The sequence below is a fragment of the Oncorhynchus kisutch genome, linkage group LG5 (assembly GCF_002021735.2).
Source record: "Oncorhynchus kisutch isolate 150728-3 linkage group LG5, Okis_V2, whole genome shotgun sequence".
Lineage (NCBI taxonomy): Eukaryota > Metazoa > Chordata > Actinopteri > Salmoniformes > Salmonidae > Oncorhynchus > Oncorhynchus kisutch.
In genome coordinates, this window is record NC_034178.2 from 22,282,388 (window position 1) to 22,304,088 (window position 21,701).

The following is a 21,701-nucleotide window of genomic DNA, read 5'->3' on the forward strand; positions in this document are numbered from 1 at the left end:
TAGCGCAGGCGTTCCGCTAGCGACCCACCTCGACAACATTCGGTGAAATTGCAGAGCGCGAAATTCAAATTACAGAAATATAAATATTTAACATTCATGAAAATACAAGTGTGATACATCAGAAAAAAGTGTAACTTCTTGTTAATCCAGCCGCCGTGTCAGATTTTCAAAAAGGCTTTATGGTGAAAGCACACCATGTGATTATCTGATGACAGCACCCCGCATACAAAAGCATGAAAAACATATTTCAACCAGGCAGGTGCAACACGAAAGTCAGAAATAGCGATATAATAAATGCCTTACCTTAGAAAATCTTCTGTTGGCATTCCAAAAGGTCCCAGGAACATCACAAATGGTCCTTTTGTTTGATAAAGTCCATAAAAATTCAGTTTAGCTGGCGCTTCATTCAATAATCCACCGGTTTCCCTCCTTCAAAATGCATACAAAATTAATCCCAAATATTACCAATAAACAAATCCAAACTAGTCAAACAACGTTTATAATCAAACCGCAGGTACCCTAATACGTAAATAAACAATACAATTTCAGACAGAGAATTGTTATTGTCTTTACCGGAGATAAACAACAAAGAACACGCTCTCATCCATGAGCTTGGAAACACTACAGACACAATGGGAGCCACCTAGAAAAACTACAAATTCTAGCTCATTTTTCCAAAAACAAGCCTGAAACTCTTTCTAAAGACTGTTGACATCTAGTGGAAGCCCTAGGAACTTCAATCTGGGAGGATTTCGCCTTATAATAAAAATGACAGCCATCGGAAACAGTGGTAGGCTGAAATTTATTTTGGGGGGGATGGTTTGTCCTCGGAGTTTCGCCTGCCATATCAGTTCTGTTATACTCAGACATATGCATATCCTAGCTTCTGGGCCTGAGTAACAGGCAGTTGACTTTGGGCACATTTTTAATCCGGATGTCAAAATACTGCCAACCTAGGCCAAAGAGGTTATTAAGTTGCACAATTCATGTGTGGAAAGATTTTAGAAACTTACCAAGGAAGACTCACTGTCACGCTCTGACCATAGAGAGCCCTCTGGTTTCTCTATGGTGTTGTAGGTCAGGTCGTGACGAGGGGGTGTTCTAGTCTTTTCATTTCAATGTTGGTGCTCTTAGTATGGTTCCCAATTAGAGGCAGCTGATGTTCATTCTCTAATTGAGGATCATACTTAAGGTGTCCCTGTTCCCACCTGCTTTGTGGGATATTGTTTTGGTTAGTGCATTATGCGCTCCGTGACTGCACGTTTGTAAGTTTCACTATTAAATTGTTATGTGGAAATCTACGCAAGCTGCGCCTTGGTCCATTCATTTCAACAATCATGACACTCACAGCTGTAATTGATGCCAAAAGTATTATATATTTTTTTGTAAATACTATATGTATTTCATTTTCAATAAATTTGCAAACATTTCTAAAAACATGTTTTCACTTTGTTAATATAGGGTATTGTGTGTAGATGGGTGAGATGTTTAACATTTTTGATTCCTTTTGAATTCAGGCTGTAGAATAACAAAATGTGGGATGAATCCTGTTAGCTGACATGGATATTCAGCTAGCAGGATATACGCTGCACCGGCTAGATAGAACAGCACACTCCGGTAAGAAGAGGGGGGGGGGGGGGGGGCGGTCTGGTGCAGCTGGTGCACAAAATCTAAGGAAGTCTCCAGATTTTGTTTGCCTGAAGTAGAGTATCTTATGATTTAACTGTACACCACACTATTTTCCAAGAGAATTTTCATCTACATGTCCCTGATTGAGTGTAATACCAACATGTTTCAAGCAGACCACCATAGTCCCTGTGCCGAAGAACACTAAGGCAGCCTGTCTAAATGACTACAGACCCGTCGCACCCACGTCCGTAGCCATGAAGTGCTTTGAAAGGCTGGTAATGGCTCACATCAACACCATTATCGCAGAAACCCTAGACCCACCTCAATTTGCATACCGCTCCAACAGATCCACGGATGATGCAATCTCTATTGCACTCCACACTGCCCTTTCCCACTTGAACAAAAGAAACACCTACGTGAGCATGCTATTCATTGACTACAGCTCAGCGTTCAACACCATAGTACCCTCAAAGCTCATCATTAAGCTAAGGATCCTGGGTCTAAACACCTCCCTCCACAACTGGATCCTGGACTTCCTGACGGGCCGCCCCCAAGTGGTGAGGGGAGGTAACAACACATCTGCCACACTGATCCTAAACACTGGAGCCCCTCAGGGGTGTGTGCTCAGTCCCCTCCTGTACTGAATGTTCACTCACGACTGCGTAGCCAGGCACGACTCCAACACAATCATTAAGTTTGCAGACGACACAACAGGGGTAGGGCTGATCACCGACAATGATGTGGCAGCCTATAGGGAGGAGGTCAGAGACCTGGCCGGGTGGTGCCAGAATAACAACCTATCCATCAATGTAACCAAGACTAAGGAGATGATTGTGGACTACAGGAAAAGGAGGACCGAGCACACCCCCATTCTCATCGATGGGGCTGTAGTGGAGCAGCTTGAGAGCTTCAAGTTCCTTGGTGTCCGCATCACCAACAAACTAGAATGGTCCAAACACATTAAGGTAGTCGTGAAGAGGGCATGACAAAGCCTATTCCCCCTCGGGAAACTAAAAGGATTTGGCATGGGTCCTCAGATCCTCAAAAGGTTCTACAGCTGCAACACCGAGAGCATCCTGTCTGGTTGCATCACTGCCTGTTACGGCAATTGCTCAGCCTCTGACCGCAAGGCACTACAGAGGGTAGTGCGTACAGCCCAGTACATCACTGGGGCTAAGCTGCTTGCCATCCAGGACCTCTACACCAGGCAGTGTCAGAGGAAGGCCCTAAAAATTGTTAAAGACCCCAGCAACCCCAGTCATAAACTGTTTTCTTTACTACCGCATGACAAGTAGTACCGGAGTGCCAAGTCTAGGACCAATAGTTTTTACCCCAAAGCCATAAGACTCCTGAACAGGTTATCAAATGGCTACCCGGACTATTTGCATTGTGTGTGTGTGTGTGTGTCTCCCCCAACCCCTCTTTTATGCTGCTGCTACTCTCTGTTCATCATATGCGTAGTCACTTTATCTATACATTCATGTACATACTACCTCAATTAGCCCGACTAACCGGTACCTGTATATAGCTTCGCTACTGTTATAGCCTACTTGTTATTTTTCACTGTCTTTTTACAGTTTTTTTTATTTACTTATCTGCTGCCTGCTACTATGATAAATCACATGGTGAGGGACATTTGCTATCAAGCTATAAATGTGCATAATATCTAACAAGAGGGGTAAGGGTAGGGAAAAAGGATGAAATGATAATGTGCAAACTGACTGAGTGACAGCAAACTTGGCTGACCGCTGCAAGTTGAGGAAACAGACAGACAAACACCCCTCCGTGCACTGCTCCTGCTCCAGATTTTTATGCAGTGAGAACATGCAGGGAGGTATTTTGCCACATCTACTTAGGCATATTGAAAAGCTTCAGTTTTTTCCAATCACGAATATCACCCAATCCGACTATCAACTATCAATTTACGGATATGATTACGAATACGAGGCACACTCCTAGTAGTTAATCTAGCTATCTAAACTTGTAGTAATCATGGCCCTGGAGCCCTGACCTCCAGAGGCCCCCATTGATTGAGTTAGTCATTCTCACTCAGATATCATATTAACATGAAATAAGTCATGGTAAAATGTGTAGATTTTTAAAAATTAGCTTTAAAATGGCAAAAATTTTATCTACACCAAATGGCAAAATGAGTAGAATTGCATTACATTTGTTATCAAATTGCAGAATGTTCTCATCGCCACAAGGCAAAATGTGTAGAACTGCAGGAAATTAATAAAACATGTTCTCTCCGATGTCTTGGGGGGAGGTCCACTAAAATGTTTTGCCACGAGGTAGGGGCCCCCAACCAAATCGAGCTTAGGCTACAGCGAGCCCTGTTTATTATCCTAGTAATTGGATATAGTAATCATCATAAATTATCCTAAATTGGTTGAATAGACATAATTACACAGTTAAATACAGTGCATTCTGAAATTATTGACTTTTTCCACATTTTGTTACGTTACAGCCTTATTCTAAAATGCATAAAATTGTTTTTTCTTCTTCACCAATCTACACACAATACCCCATAATGCCAAAGAAGAAACAGGTTTTTAGACAGTTTTGCAAATACAGTATATATGGCAGGGATTACAGCTTTGGGAATTCTTGGGTATGACGCTACAAGCTTGAATTTGGGGAGTTTCTCCCATTCCTCTCTGCAGATTCTCTCAAGCTCTGTCAGGGTCGATGGGGAGCGTCGTTGCACAGCTATATTCAGGTCACTCCAGCGATGTTAGATCGGGTATAAGTCCGGACTCTGCCTGGGCCACTCAAGGACATTCAGCGACTTGTCCCGAAGCCACTCCTGCAATGTCTTCGCTGCGTGCTTAGGGTTGTTGTCCTGTTAGAAGGTGAACTTTCTACCAGTCTGAGGTCTTGAGCGCTCTGGAGCAGGTTTTCATCAAGGATCTCTCTATACTTTTCTCCGTTCATTGTTCCCTCGATCCTGACTAGTTTCCCAGTCCCTGCCGCTGAAAAACATCCCACAGCATGATGCTGCCACCATCATGCTTCACTGTAGGGATGGTGCCAGGTTTCCTTGAGACGTGACGCTTTGCTTACAGGCAAAATATTTTAATCTTGGTTTCATCAGACCAGAGAATCTTGTTTCTTATTGTCTGGGAGACCTTTAGGGGCTTTTTGGCAAACTCCAAGCGGGCTGTCATGTGCCTTTTACTGGGCATTGGTTTCCGTCTGGCCACCATAAAGGCCTGATTGGTGAAGTGCTGCAGAGATGGCTGTCCTTCTGGAAGGTTCTCTCATCTCCACAGAGGAACTCTGGAGCTCTGTCAGAGTGATTATCTGGTTCTTGGTCACCTCCCTTACCCAGGCCCTTCTCTCCTGATTGCTCAGTTTGACCGGGTTCCCAGCTCTAGGAAGAGTCTTGGTGGTTCCAAACCTATTCCATTTAAGAATGATGGAGGATACTGTGTTCCTCTGGACCTTCAATGCTGCAGACATTTTTTGGTATGCTTCCCCAGATCTGTGCCTTGACACAATCCTGTCTCGGAGCTCAACGGACAATTCCTTCGTCCTCATGGCTTGGTTTTTGCTCTGACATGCACTGTCAACTGTTGGACCTGATATAGACAGGTGTTATCTACTTTGCATAGTCAATTCACCCCTACCCACAGTGCCTTGCAAAAGTATTCATCCCCCTTGGCGTTTTTCCTATTTTGTTGCATTACAACCTGTAATTTAAATAGATTTTTATTTGGATTTCAATGGATAGACACAAAATAGTCCAAATTGGTGAAGTGAAATGAAAAAGAAAACATGTTTCAAAAAATTCTACAGAATAAAAACGGAAAAGTGGTGCGTGCATATGTATTCACCCCCTTTGCTATGAAGCCCCTAAATAAGATCTGGTGCAATCAATTACCTTCAGAAGTCACATAATTAGTTGACTAGAGTAAACCTGTGTGTAATCTAAGTGTCACATGATCTGTCACATGATCTCAGTATATACAGTTGAAGTCAGAAGTTTACATACACCTTAGCCAAATACATTTTAAAATCTCAGTTTTTCACAATTCCTGACATTTAATCCTAGTAAAATGTCCCTGTTTTAGGTCAGTTAGGATCGCCACTTTATTTTAAGAATTTGAAATGTCCGAATAATAGTAGAGGGAATGATTTATTTCAGCTTTAATTTTTTTCATCACATTCCCAGTGGGTCAGAAGTTTACATACACTCAATTAGTATTTGGTAGCATTGCCATTAATTTGTTTAACTTGGGTCAAACGTTTCAGGTGGCCTTCCACAAGCTTCCCACAATAAGTTGGGTGAATTTTGGCCCATTCATTCTGACAAAGCTGGTGTAACTGAGTCAGGTTTATAGGCGTCCTTGCTAGCACACACTTTTTCAGTTCTGCCCACACATTTTCTAAAGAATTGAGGTCAGGGTTTTGTGATGGCCAATCCAATACCTTGACTTTGTCATCCCTAAGCCATTTTGCTACGACTTTGGAAGTATGTTTTTCGGTCATTGTCCATTTGGAAGACCCATTTGCGACCCAAGATTTAACTTCCTGACTCATGTCTTGAGATGTTTCTTCAACATATCCACATAACTTTCCTCCTCATGACGCCATGTATTTTGTGAAGTGCACTGTATACACCTGTTCTGAAAGGCCCCAGAGTCTGCAACAGCACTAAGAAAGGGGCACCACCAGTCAAGCGGCACCATGAAGACCAAGAAGCTCTACATACAGGTCAGGGACAAAGTTGTGGGGAAGTACAGATCAGGGACGGGTTATAAAAAAAATATCAGAAACTTTGAACGAAACCCCATTAAATCCATTATTTATTCCATTAAATCCATTATTAATAAATTGAAAGAATATGGCACCACAACAAACCTGCCAAGAGAGATTCGCCCACCAAAACTCACAAACCAGGCAAGGAAGGCAATAGTCAGAGAGGCAACAAAGAGACCAAAGATAACCCTGAAGGAGCTGTAAAGCTCCACAGCGGAGATTGGAATATCTGTCCGTAGGACCATTTTAAGCCGAACACTCTCACAGGGCTGGGCTTTACGGAAGAGTGGCCAGAAAAAAAGCCAAGAAGAAAATAAGCAAACACATTTGGTGTTCACCAAAAGGCATGTGGGAGACTCCCCAAACATATGGAAAAAGGTACTCTGGTCAGATGAGACTAAAATTGAGCTTTTGGCCATCAAGGAAAATGCTATGTCTGGCGCAAACCCAACACCTCTCATTACCCTGAGAACACCATTTTGCATCGGCAGGGACTGAGACACTAGTCAGAATTGAAGGAATGATGGATGGCGCTAAATACAGGGAAATTCTTGAGGGAAACCTGTGACTGGGACCGAGGTTCACCTTCCAGCAGGACAATGACCCTAAGCATACTGCTAAAGCAACACTCGAGTGGTTTAAGGGTAAACATTTTAATGTCTTGGAATGGCCTAGTCAAAGCCCAGACCTCAATCCAATTGAGAATCTGTGGTTTGACTTAAAGAAAAGTATGTACAAAGTATTGACTTTGGGGGGTGAATAGTTATGCATGCTCAAGTTTTCCGTTTTTTTGTCTTATTTGTTGTTTATTTCACAATAAAAAATATTTTGGATCTTCAAAGTGGTAGGCATGTCGTGTAAATCAAATGACTATTTTAACAGGTTGTAAAGGCAACAAAATAGGAAAAATGCCAAGGAAAAATGCCAAGGGGGTGAATACCTTCGCAAGCCACTGTACATGTACAAATTACCTCAACTAACAAGTACCGCTACACCCTGTATATAGCCTCGTTATTATTATTTTATTGTGTTACTTTTTATTATTTTTTACTTTAGTTTATTTGGTCAATATTTCCTTAACTCTTCTTGAACTGCACTGTTTGATAAGGGCTTGTAAGTACATTTCACAGAGAGGTCTCCACTTTAGACAAATAAAGTTTGATTTGATTTGTGAGCCTTTCCAAATCATGTTCATTCAATTGAAGGTACCACAGGTAGACTCCAATCCAGTTGTAGAAACATCTCAAGGATGATCCACGGAAACAGGATGCACTTAAGCTCAATTTCGAGTCTCATAGCAAAGGGTCTGAATACTGTAAACAAGGTATTTCTGTTTTTTTACACAACAACTCTGTCAATAGTGCCCAGTGTGAGACATCTGATCTGATTTAATGTAACAATGCATCTATAACTCATCCTATGATCTTCCCTTAGTTCTTCCAAAGGCCCAGAGTGTTTTGGGAGGGGTGTACAAGCAGCGAGTCGCCCCTCTGTTGCCCCGCTGACACATTTGTCAAGACCCTGAGGAAACGCTACATCAACAAGGTCAAAGCCAAAGAGCCCGGCCAGCCAGACACTGTAGCTGTAGCACTGTAGCACAACAGCTAACTCAATGGAAGCTCGAGAACAAATAGCTACCATTTGGGCCGGACTTCAGTATAGGCTGTTCATAAGGTTTTCTGGCCTAGTTTTCTGGCCTGCTCTGTTACTGCTTTAGCCAGCTTACTGTTTTCTTGACAAGGCAACAATATAGTGTCATTGAATGCAGAAGCAGGTACCCACGCTAAAAGTGATATGTCACAATATCAAATCTGTTGATTGACGCAAAATATCACAAATGGCAGCTGCCATCCTTTAGCTCCAGCAGTTAAAGGCCACAGACCTGTGACTAATCGGTTTCGTTCAAATAACTATGACTTAAGGTCGATAGAGGCTGGCTGGTATTTGACTGTTGTAAGTCCCTGATACATTGTGTCATCTGCAGTGTTTGCACAGCTGTTGCAGCATATCCAGGCTAGCTGTCAGATGGTACCTATGGCCCGCTGCAGTCCGGAGAGGGTCACCGTCTTCCAGCTTTCCATGTACCTGAGCCGCTGGAGTTTCACAGACCTGGGAGAACACATCTTCCACTTCTCCAGAGAAGATAACCTGTCAGAAACTAATTTCCTTTTCACACTATTGCGCCGACCTGAACAAAACGATTCTGGTTTTGCTCAGCTCTTTTTGATTGAAAAAGGAAAATGTACATAGCATCCGAACAAAGCACTGGAGCTAGACCAAAGAATGGACTCAGCGACAACCTTCCACATTTAAATGTTGTTACTGTATAACCTCATTCAGTTCCATGGATTTGAGAACAGTTAACTACAGTATGTTCATCGTAGGACCATAACGGAAGACTTATGGATTGTCTTGAGTTGATCTTGAGGGTAAAATGAGTATCATATATTATGCATACTTTAAAGCCCCCAAATCCTGTCCACACAAAACAATGAGGTTTTGTTCAGGAATAAGAGGTACAGAATGCAAAGACAATGCAGTAGACCACAGCAAAATAGATTCTCACAACTATTTCAGATCCAGGATAACATGAGTCCCAAAAACATTCCCAAAACATCTGAATATACTCTGTCGACACTCTTCCTGCTCCATGTTAGGGCTGTTGCGGTGACCGTATTACCGACACACTGGCAGTCATGGGTCATGACTGCAGTAAAATTCTGTGACCGCTGAGTCACGGTAATCTCTTCTTATGCTCTCTGGACATGTGTTAGTAGTACCCAACTTGCTAATTATCATCAGGTCACTAATGGCCTGGTACTCAGGGCTCTATTGTCACTCTAACCACTCTGACATCAATGCAAATGCAATCGAAAATCACACCTAACACTTATCACGAAAGCAATATGTCCTTTTCAATCTCACCTCACTGTGATTGATCAATTTGAAGCAAGAAGATCAACAACAGGTTGAAACTGAGTAGAAAACATGGTCGTTATAGGTGTTGTGTCAAAGCCTAACACAACGAAATGCTTTCTAAGGTGATGATTAATTCAAAACAGTAATCTGATTATTAGAGCTATATATGAGCCCCCTGATTTAAAATTATGATTGTGCCATTATACAATACATAGCCTACCGCATATTACACATGGCAGAAAAAGAAAAAAAAATACTAATTTAAGATCTCTTTGGTACATAATTGGTCTAGCCTAAATTAAACACATTCATAGAAAGTATAGGGCACTTGTATGTTTTCCTAATTAACAGCCAGACACATTACCTTTAGCTACAGAATATCTCATCACTGTGCATTTCCATCTCCTCCCCTGTGTCCTTCATTCCTTTCTCCAGTGCTCAGAGAGAGGGGCTAACAACAGTTTAATGAAATATGTTTAGTTGTGAAAACATGCTACTATCGATGTTCCCGAAACAGATTTCACTTGGTTTTCCAAATTAACAGGGTAGGAGAGCCTCTCATTCAGAGTTTGGGGGAATATCACCTATTGCACAGCGAAATAACCGGAGTAGCCTACCAGACATGAGTGAAAGTTGCCTGGTGGGAAAGGGGCCTGGATTCTCTTTTTGAGTGCATACGGATGACATGCCTTTTTTCTCTTGCCTTATTCCTGCCCATTTGATAATGGGCCATTCTAAATCGCAACTAATTTTACATGCCAGTAAAGACTAGATTGAATTGAGAACAGTCTGATGGGTGAAAATATGATCACTTGATGAGAGAACAGCGTGTGTAGCCAGAGGCAACGAACAGAGCGCAAGCTTTTTTTTGCGACTTTCTCAAATCTGCCTAAAATAAATAATGGATTTAATGTGATGGTGTATATTCAATTGATTTATTTGACTTTTTAAATGTAGATGTTCCAAAGGCGCGCAGCTTGTATATGCTTGTATAGCAGCTGATAGCAGCTTGTATATGGCTTGTATGTGTGGAGGCCTGGAGATGTTAAACATCTTTATGGTAATTTGCGGTCAATTAACATGAAACCGGCAGTCTTTTGCATGAAAATAATCAGCTGACAAAATGTCATGACCGCCACCGCCCTACTCCATGTACACCAGAATTAAGTCTTAAACTGGAGCATGTGGGCATGGTGTGAAACAAAGGACAGGTTTCCTTAGTGGCCTCTACAGCTGTGTCTTCAAAAGGCAGAGGGGACACCCACACCACACAATGAAAGGCCCGTACTAAATCTGCATGTACAGAATGTGATGGGTACCCAGTAGAGAATGCTGCAGAAAAGTTGAGATAATTGGACACGTATGGTCTGAGCCAGACCTGGGTTCAAATACTGTATTCAAATGCATTTAGCTGTGCTTGATTTAGCTTGTCTGTTGCAATGGAACAAATAGAAAAGTCCCAAAAGTGCAAACCCCACCCTCCTGGCACTCTAGGCAGGCTAAAGTATTTCAAATACTATTTTAATCCAGGTCTAGTCTGAGCTGCAGCAGCAGTTGGGAAGAGTCCTAGAGTAATGTGTTGGATGGAAGCCATGCATGTTGTTTTATTTATTGTACAGTAGGATATGCATTTTGACTGATTGGGGATGGTATAGCCTTGTGGTTTTTACTGATAAGCCTTTTTGAGTTATGCTATCTCCACAACATGTGTGTCCTTCAGCTCTCTATCTATTTCCTTTCCAACTGTTGTTGTGCAAATATTTAGCCTCTGTACCTTCTTTACTGTTTCTGCATTCAACAACACCTACCGGGTTGTTTGGCAACTTGCAAGACAATGCCAAGTTGCCTATAAGCAGACAAAGAGAAAGCAGACAGATACGAAGATGGAAAAAAAGGGACAGCTTTAAATTTACTGGTCCAACTCGAGGTGTCATAAAAAAATGCACCCACCTCCCAAAGTAAAAAATGTTTTCACACAACCTTGAAATGTCAACAAAAATTGCACCCGCTCCCCCTCATATAATTAACTCAAAATAATGTTTACAACCAAAAATAACAATAACTGCAGCGACCCTGTGTTTATGAATGTGGATATTTCATCAGACCTACACTACAATCAGAGCCGGTTGCAGACAATGATCAGCTAGTCAAAATCAGATTTTAACATTTAGATGCTGTATTTATAATTATATAAAATATATGCAATACATTTTCCAGCAACAGGTTTCTGTGCCAATGCACCCCAATCAATAAGCAAAGCATTCCGACTTCGGGCGCTTCAACATCTTTGTTTGCCTTTCAAAACCACTATCTACACAGTTCGGATGCTGGAATTACAGGGCATTCGGAAAGTATTCAGACCATTTTACTTTTTACAAATGTTGTTACAATACACCCTTATTCTGAAATGAATTAAATAATTTTTTTCGCCTCATCAATCTACACACAATACCCCATTATGACAAAGCAAGAACACATTTTTTGATTTTTTTTTCTGATTTATTAAAAATAAAAACAGAAATACCTTATTTACATAAGTATTCTTTGCCATGAGACTAGAAATTTAGTTCAGGTGCATACTGTTTCCATTGATCATCCTTGATGTGTTTTACAACTTGATTGGAGTCCACCTGTGGTAAATTCAATTGATTGGACATGATTTGGAAAGGCACACACCTGTCTATATAAGCTCCCACAGTTGAAAGTGCAGGTCAGAGCAAAAACCAAGCAATGAGGTCAAAGCAATTGTCCGTAGAGCTCAAAGAAAGGATTGTGTCGGGGCACAGATCTGGGGAAGGGTACCCAAAAATGTCTGCAGCATTGAAGGTCCCCAAGAACACATTGGCCTCCATCATTTTTAAATGGAAGAAGTTTGGAACCACCAAGACTCTTGCTAGAGCTGGCAGCCTGGCCAAACTGAGGAATTGGAGGAGAAGGGCCTTTGTCAGGGAGGTGACCAAGAACCCGACCAAGTCACTCTGACAGAGCTCCAAAGTTCCTCTGTGGAGATGGGAGAACCGTCCAGAAGGACAACCATCTCTGCAGCTCTCAACCAATCAGGCCTTTATGTCAGAGATTCCAGGCGGAAGCCACTCCTCAGTAAAAGACACATGACAGCCCGCTTGGAGTTTGTCTAAACGCCACGAGAAACAAGATTTTCTGGTCTGATGAAACCAAGATTGAACTCTTTGTCTGAATGCCAATTGTCACATCTTGAGGAAATCTGGCACCATCCCTACGGTGAAGCATGGTGGTGGCAGCATCATGCTGTGGGGATGTTTTTCAGCGGAAGGGACTGGGATACTAGTCAGGCTTGAGGGAAAGATGAATGGCGCAAAGTACAGAGAAATCCTTTATGAAATCCTGCTCCAGAGTGCTCAAGACCTCAGACTGGTAGAAAGTTCACCTTCTAACAGGAGGTTGAAGAAATTCAGCTTTGCCCAGAAGACCCTCACAAACTTTTATAGATGCACAATGGAGAGCATCCTGTCAGGCTGTATCACCACCTGGTATGGCAACTGCACCACCTGCAACCGTAGGGCTTTCCAGAGAGTGGTGCGGTCTGCCCAACACATCACTGGTGGCACACTGCCTGCCCTGCAGGACACCTACAGCACCGATGTCACAGGAAGGCCAAAAAGATCAACCACCTGAGCCAAGGCCTGTTCACTCCGCTACCATCCAAAAAGGCGAGGTCAGTACAGGTTCATCAAAGCTGGGACCCAGAGATAGAAAAACAGCTTCTATCTCAAGGCCATTTGTCACGTCCTGACCTTAGTTCCTTTTTTATGTCTCTATTTTAGTTTGGCCAGGGCGTGAGTTGGGGTGGGCATTCTATGTTTTTGTTCTATGTTTTGTATTTCTGGTTTTGGCCTGGTATGGTTCCCAATCAGAGGCAGCTGTCAATCGTTGGTAGTTATTTTCTGGTTAGTGTTTGTTGCACCTGTCAGAACTGTTTGTTGGATCTGCTATTTTTATACTTTAGAACAGGAACCCCCTTCAGCAGCTAGCCAGCTAACTAGCCGTCATCACCGTTAAACTCTGACATCTGCCGACCTCTGCCCGGTAAATTCCTGCCAGCCTGCACAGCGTGATATCAACCCAGAGCATATCGGACTGCTTTTCTCTACCACATCTCCGGATTCCTACCGCAAGCTCTGAACCTCTACTCCAGATCATCACAACTAGCTAGCTGCTATCCGAGTGGCTACTCCTGGCTAACGTTTCTGTCCTGAAGCAAGCACCAGTTAGCCTGGAGCTAGCCTAAAACTAGGCCCATCTCCCGGCTAGCCGAAGAGATCCATCAAGCAATTCCTGCGCTTCAATACCTCTTTTGCCAATTGGCCTGGACTCTTTGCTGCTGACATGGAGCCCCACCGATCCATCACGACTGGTCTGCCGACGTAAACGTCCGAGGGAGTTTCATCAGGCTCTCCCGTTGCGATGTCCCCCTTGAGGCCATCTGCTAGCCTGCTGCTAGCCTTGGCCTGCTAGCTGTCTGAATCGCCATGCCTCCAGCTCGCCTAGCTACTCACTGGACCCTATGATCACTCGGCTACATATGCCTCTCCCTAATATCAATATGCCTTGTCTATTGCTGTTTTGGTTAGTCATTTTTGTCTTATTTCACTGTAGAGCCTCCAGCCCTGCTTAATATACCTTAGCTAGCCCTTATGTTCCACACCCCACACATGCGGTGACCGCACCTGGCTTAAATGGTGCCTCTAGAGACAAAACCTCTCTCATTGTCACTCGAAGCCTAGGCTTACCTCCAATGTACTCACATCCTACCACACCCTTGTCTGTACATTATGCCTTGAATATATTCTTCCGCACCCAGAAATCTGCTCCTTTTACTCTCTGTTCTGAATGCACTAGACGACCAGTTCTTTTAGCCTTTAGCAGCACTCTTATCTTATTCCTCCTCTGTTCGTTTAGTGATGTAGAGGTTAACCCAGGCCCTGCAGCCCCCAGCATCACTCCCATTCCCCAGGCACTCTCATTTGTTGACTTCTGTAACCGTAAAAGCATTGGTTTCATGCATGTTAACATTAGAGCCTCCTCCCTAAGTTTGTTTTATTCACTGCTTTAGCACACTCCGCCAACCCGGATGTCCTAGCCGTGTCTGAATCCTGGCTTAGGAAAGCATCAAAAATGCTGAAATTTCCATCCCTAACTATAACATTTTCCAACAAGATAGCCTGCAGAGCTCTGTCATACTATTCAGGTCTGTGCCCAAACAATTCGAGCTTCTACTTCTAAAAATCCACCTTTCAAGAAACAAGTCTCTCACCATTGTCGCTTGTTATAGACCCCCTTCAGCCCCTTGCTGTGCCCTGGACACTATAGATGGGGGGCAATCAATTCTTATATCTTCAGAGTTTGTACTATTAGGTGCCCTAAACTGGGACATGCTTAACACCCCGACCATCCTACAATCTAAGCTAGATGCCCTGAGTCTCACACAAATGATCAAGGAACCTACCAGGTACAACCCTAAATCCGTAACCATGGGCACCCTCTTAGATATCTTCCTGACCAACTTGCCCTCTAAATACACCTCTGCTGTCTCTAACCAGGATCTCAGTGATCACTGCCTCATTGCCTGCATGCGTAATGGGTCCGCGGTCAAACGACCACCCCTCATCACTGTCAAACGCTCCCTAAAACACTTCAGCGAGCAGGTCTTTCTAATCAACCTGACCCGGGTATCCTGGAAGGATATTGAGCTCATCACATCAGTAGAGGATGCCTGGTTGCTCTTTAAAGGTGCTTTCCTCTCCATCCTAAATGAGCATGCCCCATTCAAAAAATGTAGAACAAAGAACAGATATAGCCCTTGGTTCACCCCAGACTTGACTGTTTTGGGACACTGTAAAATCCATGGAGAATAAGAGCAACTCCTCCCAGCTGCCCACTGCACTGAGGATAGGAAACACTGCCACCACCGATAAATCTACAATAATAATTGCAATAAGAATTTATCCACGGCTGGCCATGCTTTCCACCTGGCTACCCCTACCCCGGCCAATATCTCAGCACCCCCTGCAGCAACTTGCCCCCCCCCTCCGCTTCTCCTTCACCCAAATACAGACAGCTGATGTTCCGAAAAACCTGCAAAATCTGGATCCCTACAAATCAGCTGGGTGAGATACTCTGGACCCTCTCTTTCTAAAATGATCCGCTGAAATTGTTGCAACCACTAGTACTAGCCTATTCAACTTCTGTTTCGTCTGAGATCCTCTTAGATTGGAAAGCTGCCGCGGTCATCCCCCTCTTCAAAGGGGGAGACACTCTAGACCCAAACTGTTATAGACCTATATCCATCCTGCCCTGCCTTTCTAAAATATTCAAAAGCCAAGTTAATAAAGAGATCACCGACCATTTCGAATCCCACCGTACCTTCTCCACTATGCAATCTGGTTTCCGAGCTGGTAATGGGTGTACATCAACCACGCTCAAAGTCCTAAACGATATCATAGCCACCATCGATAAAAGACAGTACTGTGCAGCCGTCTTCATCAACCTGGCCAAGGTTTTCGACTCTGTCAATCACCACATTCTTATCGGCAGACTCAATAGCCTTGGTTTCTCAAATGACTGCCTCGCCTGGTTCACCAACGACTTCTCAGATAGAGTTCAGTGTGTCAAATCGGAGGGCCTGTTGTCCGGACCTCTGACGGTCTCTATGGGGGTGCCACAGGGTTCAATTCTCGGCCGACTCTTTTCTCTGTATATATCAATGATGTCGCTCTTGCTGCTGGTGATTCTCTGATCCACCTCTACGCAGACAACACCATTCTGTATGCATTTGGCCCTTCTTTGGACACTGTGCTATCAAACCTCCAAACAATGCCATACAACACTCCTTCCATGGACTCCAACTGCTTTTAAATGCTAGTAAAAATAAGTGCATGCTCTTCAACCAATTGCTGCCCGCACCCTCCCGCCCGACTAGCATCACTACTCTGGACGGTTCTGACCTAGAATATGTCGACAACTACAAATACCTAGGTGTCTGGTTAGACTGTAAACTCTCCTTCCAGACTCACATTTGCATCCGTTTTATCACCAAAGCACCATATACTACCCACCACTGCGACCTGTATGCTCTCGTTGGCTGACCCTCACTACATATCCGGCACCAAACCCACTGGCTTCAGGACATCTATAAGTCTTTGCTAGGTAAAGCCCCGCCTTATCTCAGCTCACTGGTCACCAGAGCAACACGCGCTCCAGCAGGTATATTGCACTGGTCATCCCCAAAGCCAAAACATCCTTTGGCCGCCTTTCCTTCCAGTTCTCTGCTGCCAATGACTGGAACGAATTGCAAAAATCTCTGAAGCTGGAGTCTTATATCTCCCTCTCTAACTTTAAGCATCAGCTGTCAGAGCAGCTTACCGAGCACTGTACCTGTACACAGCCAATCCGTAAATAGCACACCCGACTACCTCATCCCCATATTATTACTTACCCTCTTGCTCTTTTGCACCCCAGTATCTCTACTTGCACGTCATCATCTGCATATCTATCACTCCAGTATAAATGCTAAATTGTTATTATTTTCACCTCTATGGCCTATTTATTGCCAACCTTCTTATTCTTCTACATTTGCACACACTGTACATAGATTTTTCAATTTGTCTTTTATTTTGTGTTATTGACTGTGTGTTTGTTTGTGTAACTCTTTGTTGTTGTTTTTGTCACACTGATTTGCTTTATCTTGGCCAGGTTGCAGTTGTAAATGAGAACTTGTTCTCAACTGGCCTACCTGGTTAAATAAAGGTGAAATAAAATCAATAAATACAAATTTCAACTAGACGTTGAACTGATGTCAATGCCCAGTGGGAGACCACTGTTCATTATTCCATTAGTTCGCAAAGAGGCAGGAGCGATTAGAGCTCAGTCAAATCAAGAATATATGCGTTCTGAGTTTTGATCAATGCTGGGAATAATATTTAAACTTTCTTTACTGTGTACATGTTTATTTTTTTCAAACTAGAAAACATTATAGAGGTCCGGACCTCGGCGTCTTCATATGTAGCTACAGCCCTGGATAGAGAGCAGGCTAGACAGTTAGACTGGTAGACTATATTGACATGTGGTAAAGTTAGCGCCCGGAAAGGTTTAGTGAATAAGTACCAAAGCACCTTGAGATAGGGGAGATGCATGGAAGCAGATGGGGAAACTTGGCTAGGATGGAAGAAATTATGTAGCAAAATTCCAATACGTTTTGAACTGTCTCTAACCTCAAATCTTTCAGTGTGTTTCAGGGTACCTGGTGTGTGTGCTATGGAGAGTCCTAAGAGGAGAATGGCCTTTAAGAAGCTGAAAGGGAGGTGCATCGCTGAGCTGCTGCCCTTGGGCTGTACCCTCCATCTCTTAGCCAGCCCCCAGACGGAAGCCAACCACAAGGTGTCTCAGGCTGCCAGCAACTGTCTCAGGACCAAGGTGGCCTTCAGGACCAAGGTTAGGGCGAGGACAAATCTTTTTAATATACTGAACAAAAATATAAATGCAACATGCAACAATTTCAATGATTTTACTTAGTTAGAGTTTATATAAAGAATGAATCAATTCATTAGGCCCTAATCTATGGATTTCACATGTCTGGGCAGAGGCGTAGCCATGGGTGGGCCTGGGAGGGCATAGGCCCATCCACTTGGGAGACAGTCCCACACACTGGGGAGCAAGGTCCAGCCAATCAGAATTAGTTTTTCCCCACAAAAGGCTTTATTACAGACAGAAATACTCAGTTTCATTAGCTGTCCAGCTGGCTGGTCTCAGACAATCCCGCAGGTGAAGAAGCCGGATGCGGAGGTCCTGGGCTTGCGTCGTTACACATGGTCTGCGGTTGTAAGGCCAGTTGGGTATAATGCCAAATTCTCTAAAATTACCTTGAATTAAATTCTCTGACAACAGCTCTGGTGTACATTCCAGCAGTCAGCATGCCAATTGCACGCTCCCTGAAAACTTGAGACATTTGTGGCATTGTATTGTGGTACAAAACTTCTCAGTTTAGTGTCCTTTTATTTTCCTTAGCACAAGGTGCACCTGTGTAATGATAATGTTGTTTAATTAACCCTTTAGAACCCATAGCGGCTGTTGATGGCCTCTAACTTTATTTGACTCTTTGCAAACTGGAATCCATTTATCCGGAGGCTGCATTCATTGTAGCTGGGGATTTTAACAAGGCTAATCTGAAAACAAGACTCCCTAAATTTTATCAGCATATCGATTGCGCAACCAGGGGTGGAAAAACCTTGGATCATTGTTACTCTAACTTCCGCGACGCATATAAGGCCCTGCTCCGCCCTCCTTTCGGAAAAGCTGACCACGACTCCATTTTGTTGATCCCTGCCTACAGACAGAAACTAAAACAAGAGGCTCCCACGCTGAGGTCTGTCCAACGCTGGTCCGACCAAGCTGACTCCACACTCCAAGACTGCTTCCATCACGTGAACTGTTTCGTATTGCGTCAGATAACAATATTGAAGAATACGCTGATTCGGTGTGCGAGTTCATTAGAACGTGCGTTGAAGATGTCATTCCCATAGCAACGATTAAAACATTCCCTAACCAGAAACCGTGGATTGATGGCAGCATTCGCGTGAAACTGAAAGCGCGAACTACTGCTTTTAATCAGGGCAAGGTGACTGGTAACATGACCGAATACAAACAGTGCAGCTATTCCCTCCGCAAGGCTATCAAACAAGCTAAGCGTCAGTACAGAGACAAAGTAGAATCTCAATTCAACGGCTCAGACACAAGAGGCATGTGGCAGGGTCTACAGTCAATCACGGACTACAAGAAGAAATCCAGCCCAGTCACGGACCAGGATGTCTTGCTCCCAGGCAGACTAAATAACTTTTTTGCCCGCGTTGAGGACAATACAGTGCCACTGACACGGCCTGCAACGAAAACATGCGGACTCTCCTTCACTGCAGCCAAGGTGAGTAAGACATTTAAACGTGTTAACACTCGCAAAGCTGCAGGCCCAGACGGCATCCCCAGCCGCGCCCTCAGAGCATGCGCAGACCAGCTGGCCGGTGTGTTTACGGACATATTCAATCAATCCCTATACCAGTCTGCTGTTCCCACATGCTTCAAGAGGGCCACCATTGTTCCTGTTCCCAAGAAAGCTAAGGTAACTGAACTAAACGACTACCGCCCCGTAGCACTCACTTCCGTCATCATGAAGTGCTTTGAGAGACTAGTCAAGGACCATATCACCTCCACCCTACCTGACACCCTAGACCCACTCCAATTTGCTTACCGCCCAAATAGGTCCACAGACGATGCAATCTCAACCACACTGCACACTGCCCTAACCCATCTGGACAAGAGGAATACCTATGTGAGAATGCTGTTCATCGACTACAGCTCGGCATTCAACACCATAGTACCCTCCAAGCTCGTCATCAAGCTCGACACCCTGGGTCTCGACCCCGCCCTGTGCAACTGGGTACTGGACTTCCTGACGGGCCGCCCCCAGGTGGTGAGGGTAGGCAACAACATCTCCACCCCGCTGATCCTCAACACTGGGGCCCCACAAGGGTGCGCTCTGAGCCCTCTCCTGTACTCCCTGTTCACCCACGACTGCGTGGCCACGCACGCCTCCAACTCAATCATCAAGTTTGCGGACGACACAACAGTGGTAGGCTTGATTACCAACAACGACGAGACGGCCTACAGGGAGGAGGTGAGGGCCCTCGGAGTGTGGTGTCAGGAAAATAACCTCACACTCAAAACTAAGGAGATGATTGTGGACTTCAGGAAACAGCAGAGGGAACACCCCCCTATCCACATCGATGGAACAGTAGTGGAGAGGGTAGCAAGTTTTAAGTTCCTCGGCACATCACAGACATCACAGACAAACTGAATTGGTCCACTCACACAGACAGCATCGTGAAGAAGGCGCAGCAGCGCCTCTTCAACCTCAGGAGGCTGAAGAAATTCGGCTTGTCACCCAAAGCATTCACAAACTTCTACAGATGCACAATCGAGAGCATCCTGGCGGGCTGTGTCACCGCCTGGTACGGCAACTGCTCCGCCCACAACCGTAAGGCTCTCCAGAGGGTAGTGAGGTCTGCACAACGCATCACCGGGGGCAAACTACCTGCCCTCCAGGACACCTACACCACCCGATGTTACAGGAAGGCCATAAAGATCATCAAGGACATCAACCACCCGAGCCACTGCCTGTTCACCCCGCTATCATCCAGAAGGCGAGGTCAGTACAGGTGCATCAAAGCTGGGACCAAGAGACTGAAAAACAGCTTCTATCTCAAGGCCATCAGACTGTTAAACAGCCACCACTAACATTGAGTGGCTGCTGCCAACACACTGACACTGACACTGACACTGACTCAACTCCAGCCACTTTAATAATGGGAATTGATGGGAAATGATGTAAATATATCACTAGCCACTTTAAACAATGCTACCTTATATAATGTTACTTACCCTACATTATTCATCTCATATGCATACGTATATACTGTACTCTATATCATCGACTGCATCCTTATGTAATACATGTATCACTAGCCACTTTAACTATGCCACTTTGTTTACATACTCATCTCATATGTATATACTGTACTCGATACCATCTACTGTATCTTGCCTATGCTGCTCTGTACCATCACTCATTCATATATCTTTATGTACATATTCTTTATCCCCTTACACTGTGTATAAGACAGTAGTTTTGGAATTGTTAGTTAGATTACTTGTTGGTTATTACTGCATTGTCGGAACTAGAAGCACAAGCATTTCGCTACACTCGCATTAACATCTGCTAACCATGTGTATGTGACAAATAAAATTTGATTTGATTTAAAATTACTATAGCAGCTGCGAACTGCCTTGTTTTTATAACAATGATATCAATATCACTAAATGAACATGTATACAACCTGTTGTTGTATTCGCGTGGCTGTTATCATCCAGAAACAGGGTATGCTGTCATTTGCCTTTTCAATGTTTTTTATACTTCATTACTCAAAGTGACGTAGCCGAAACAGACAAGACTTTTCACTGTGACAGAGGAACATTTCTGGGATCTTTTATTTCAGCTCATGAAACACTTCACATGTTGCGTTTATATTTTTGTTCAGTATAGATTGGTATAACTTAAATAATTCTAAATGATTATTGATGTTTAAAAACACTTTTGTTTAAATGTTATAAACTCAAATAACTTCACAGATCTTCATTGTAAAGGGTTTAAGCACTCTTTCCCATGCTTATTCAATGAACCATAAACAAGTAATGAACATGCACCTGTGGAACGGTTGTTAAGACACTAACAGCTTACAGACGGTAGGCAATTAAGGCCACAGTTATGAAAACTTAGGACACTAAAGAGGCCTTTCTACTGACTC

The 21,701-nt window shown here is 43.8% G+C and overlaps 1 protein-coding gene across 1 annotated transcript in view; it reads left to right on the forward strand.

Moving 5' to 3' along the window:
* LOC109890763 (RIPOR family member 3-like) overlaps window positions 1-21,701 on the forward strand; it is a 54,815-nt gene that overhangs the window by 29,508 nt on the left and 3,606 nt on the right. The window contains exon 2 of the mRNA XM_031824684.1: window positions 17,576-17,781. Coding sequence (XP_031680544.1) covers window positions 17,605-17,781 — 177 coding nt within the window. The 5' untranslated portion in view covers window positions 17,576-17,604. The remainder of the gene's footprint in view (window positions 1-17,575; window positions 17,782-21,701) is intronic.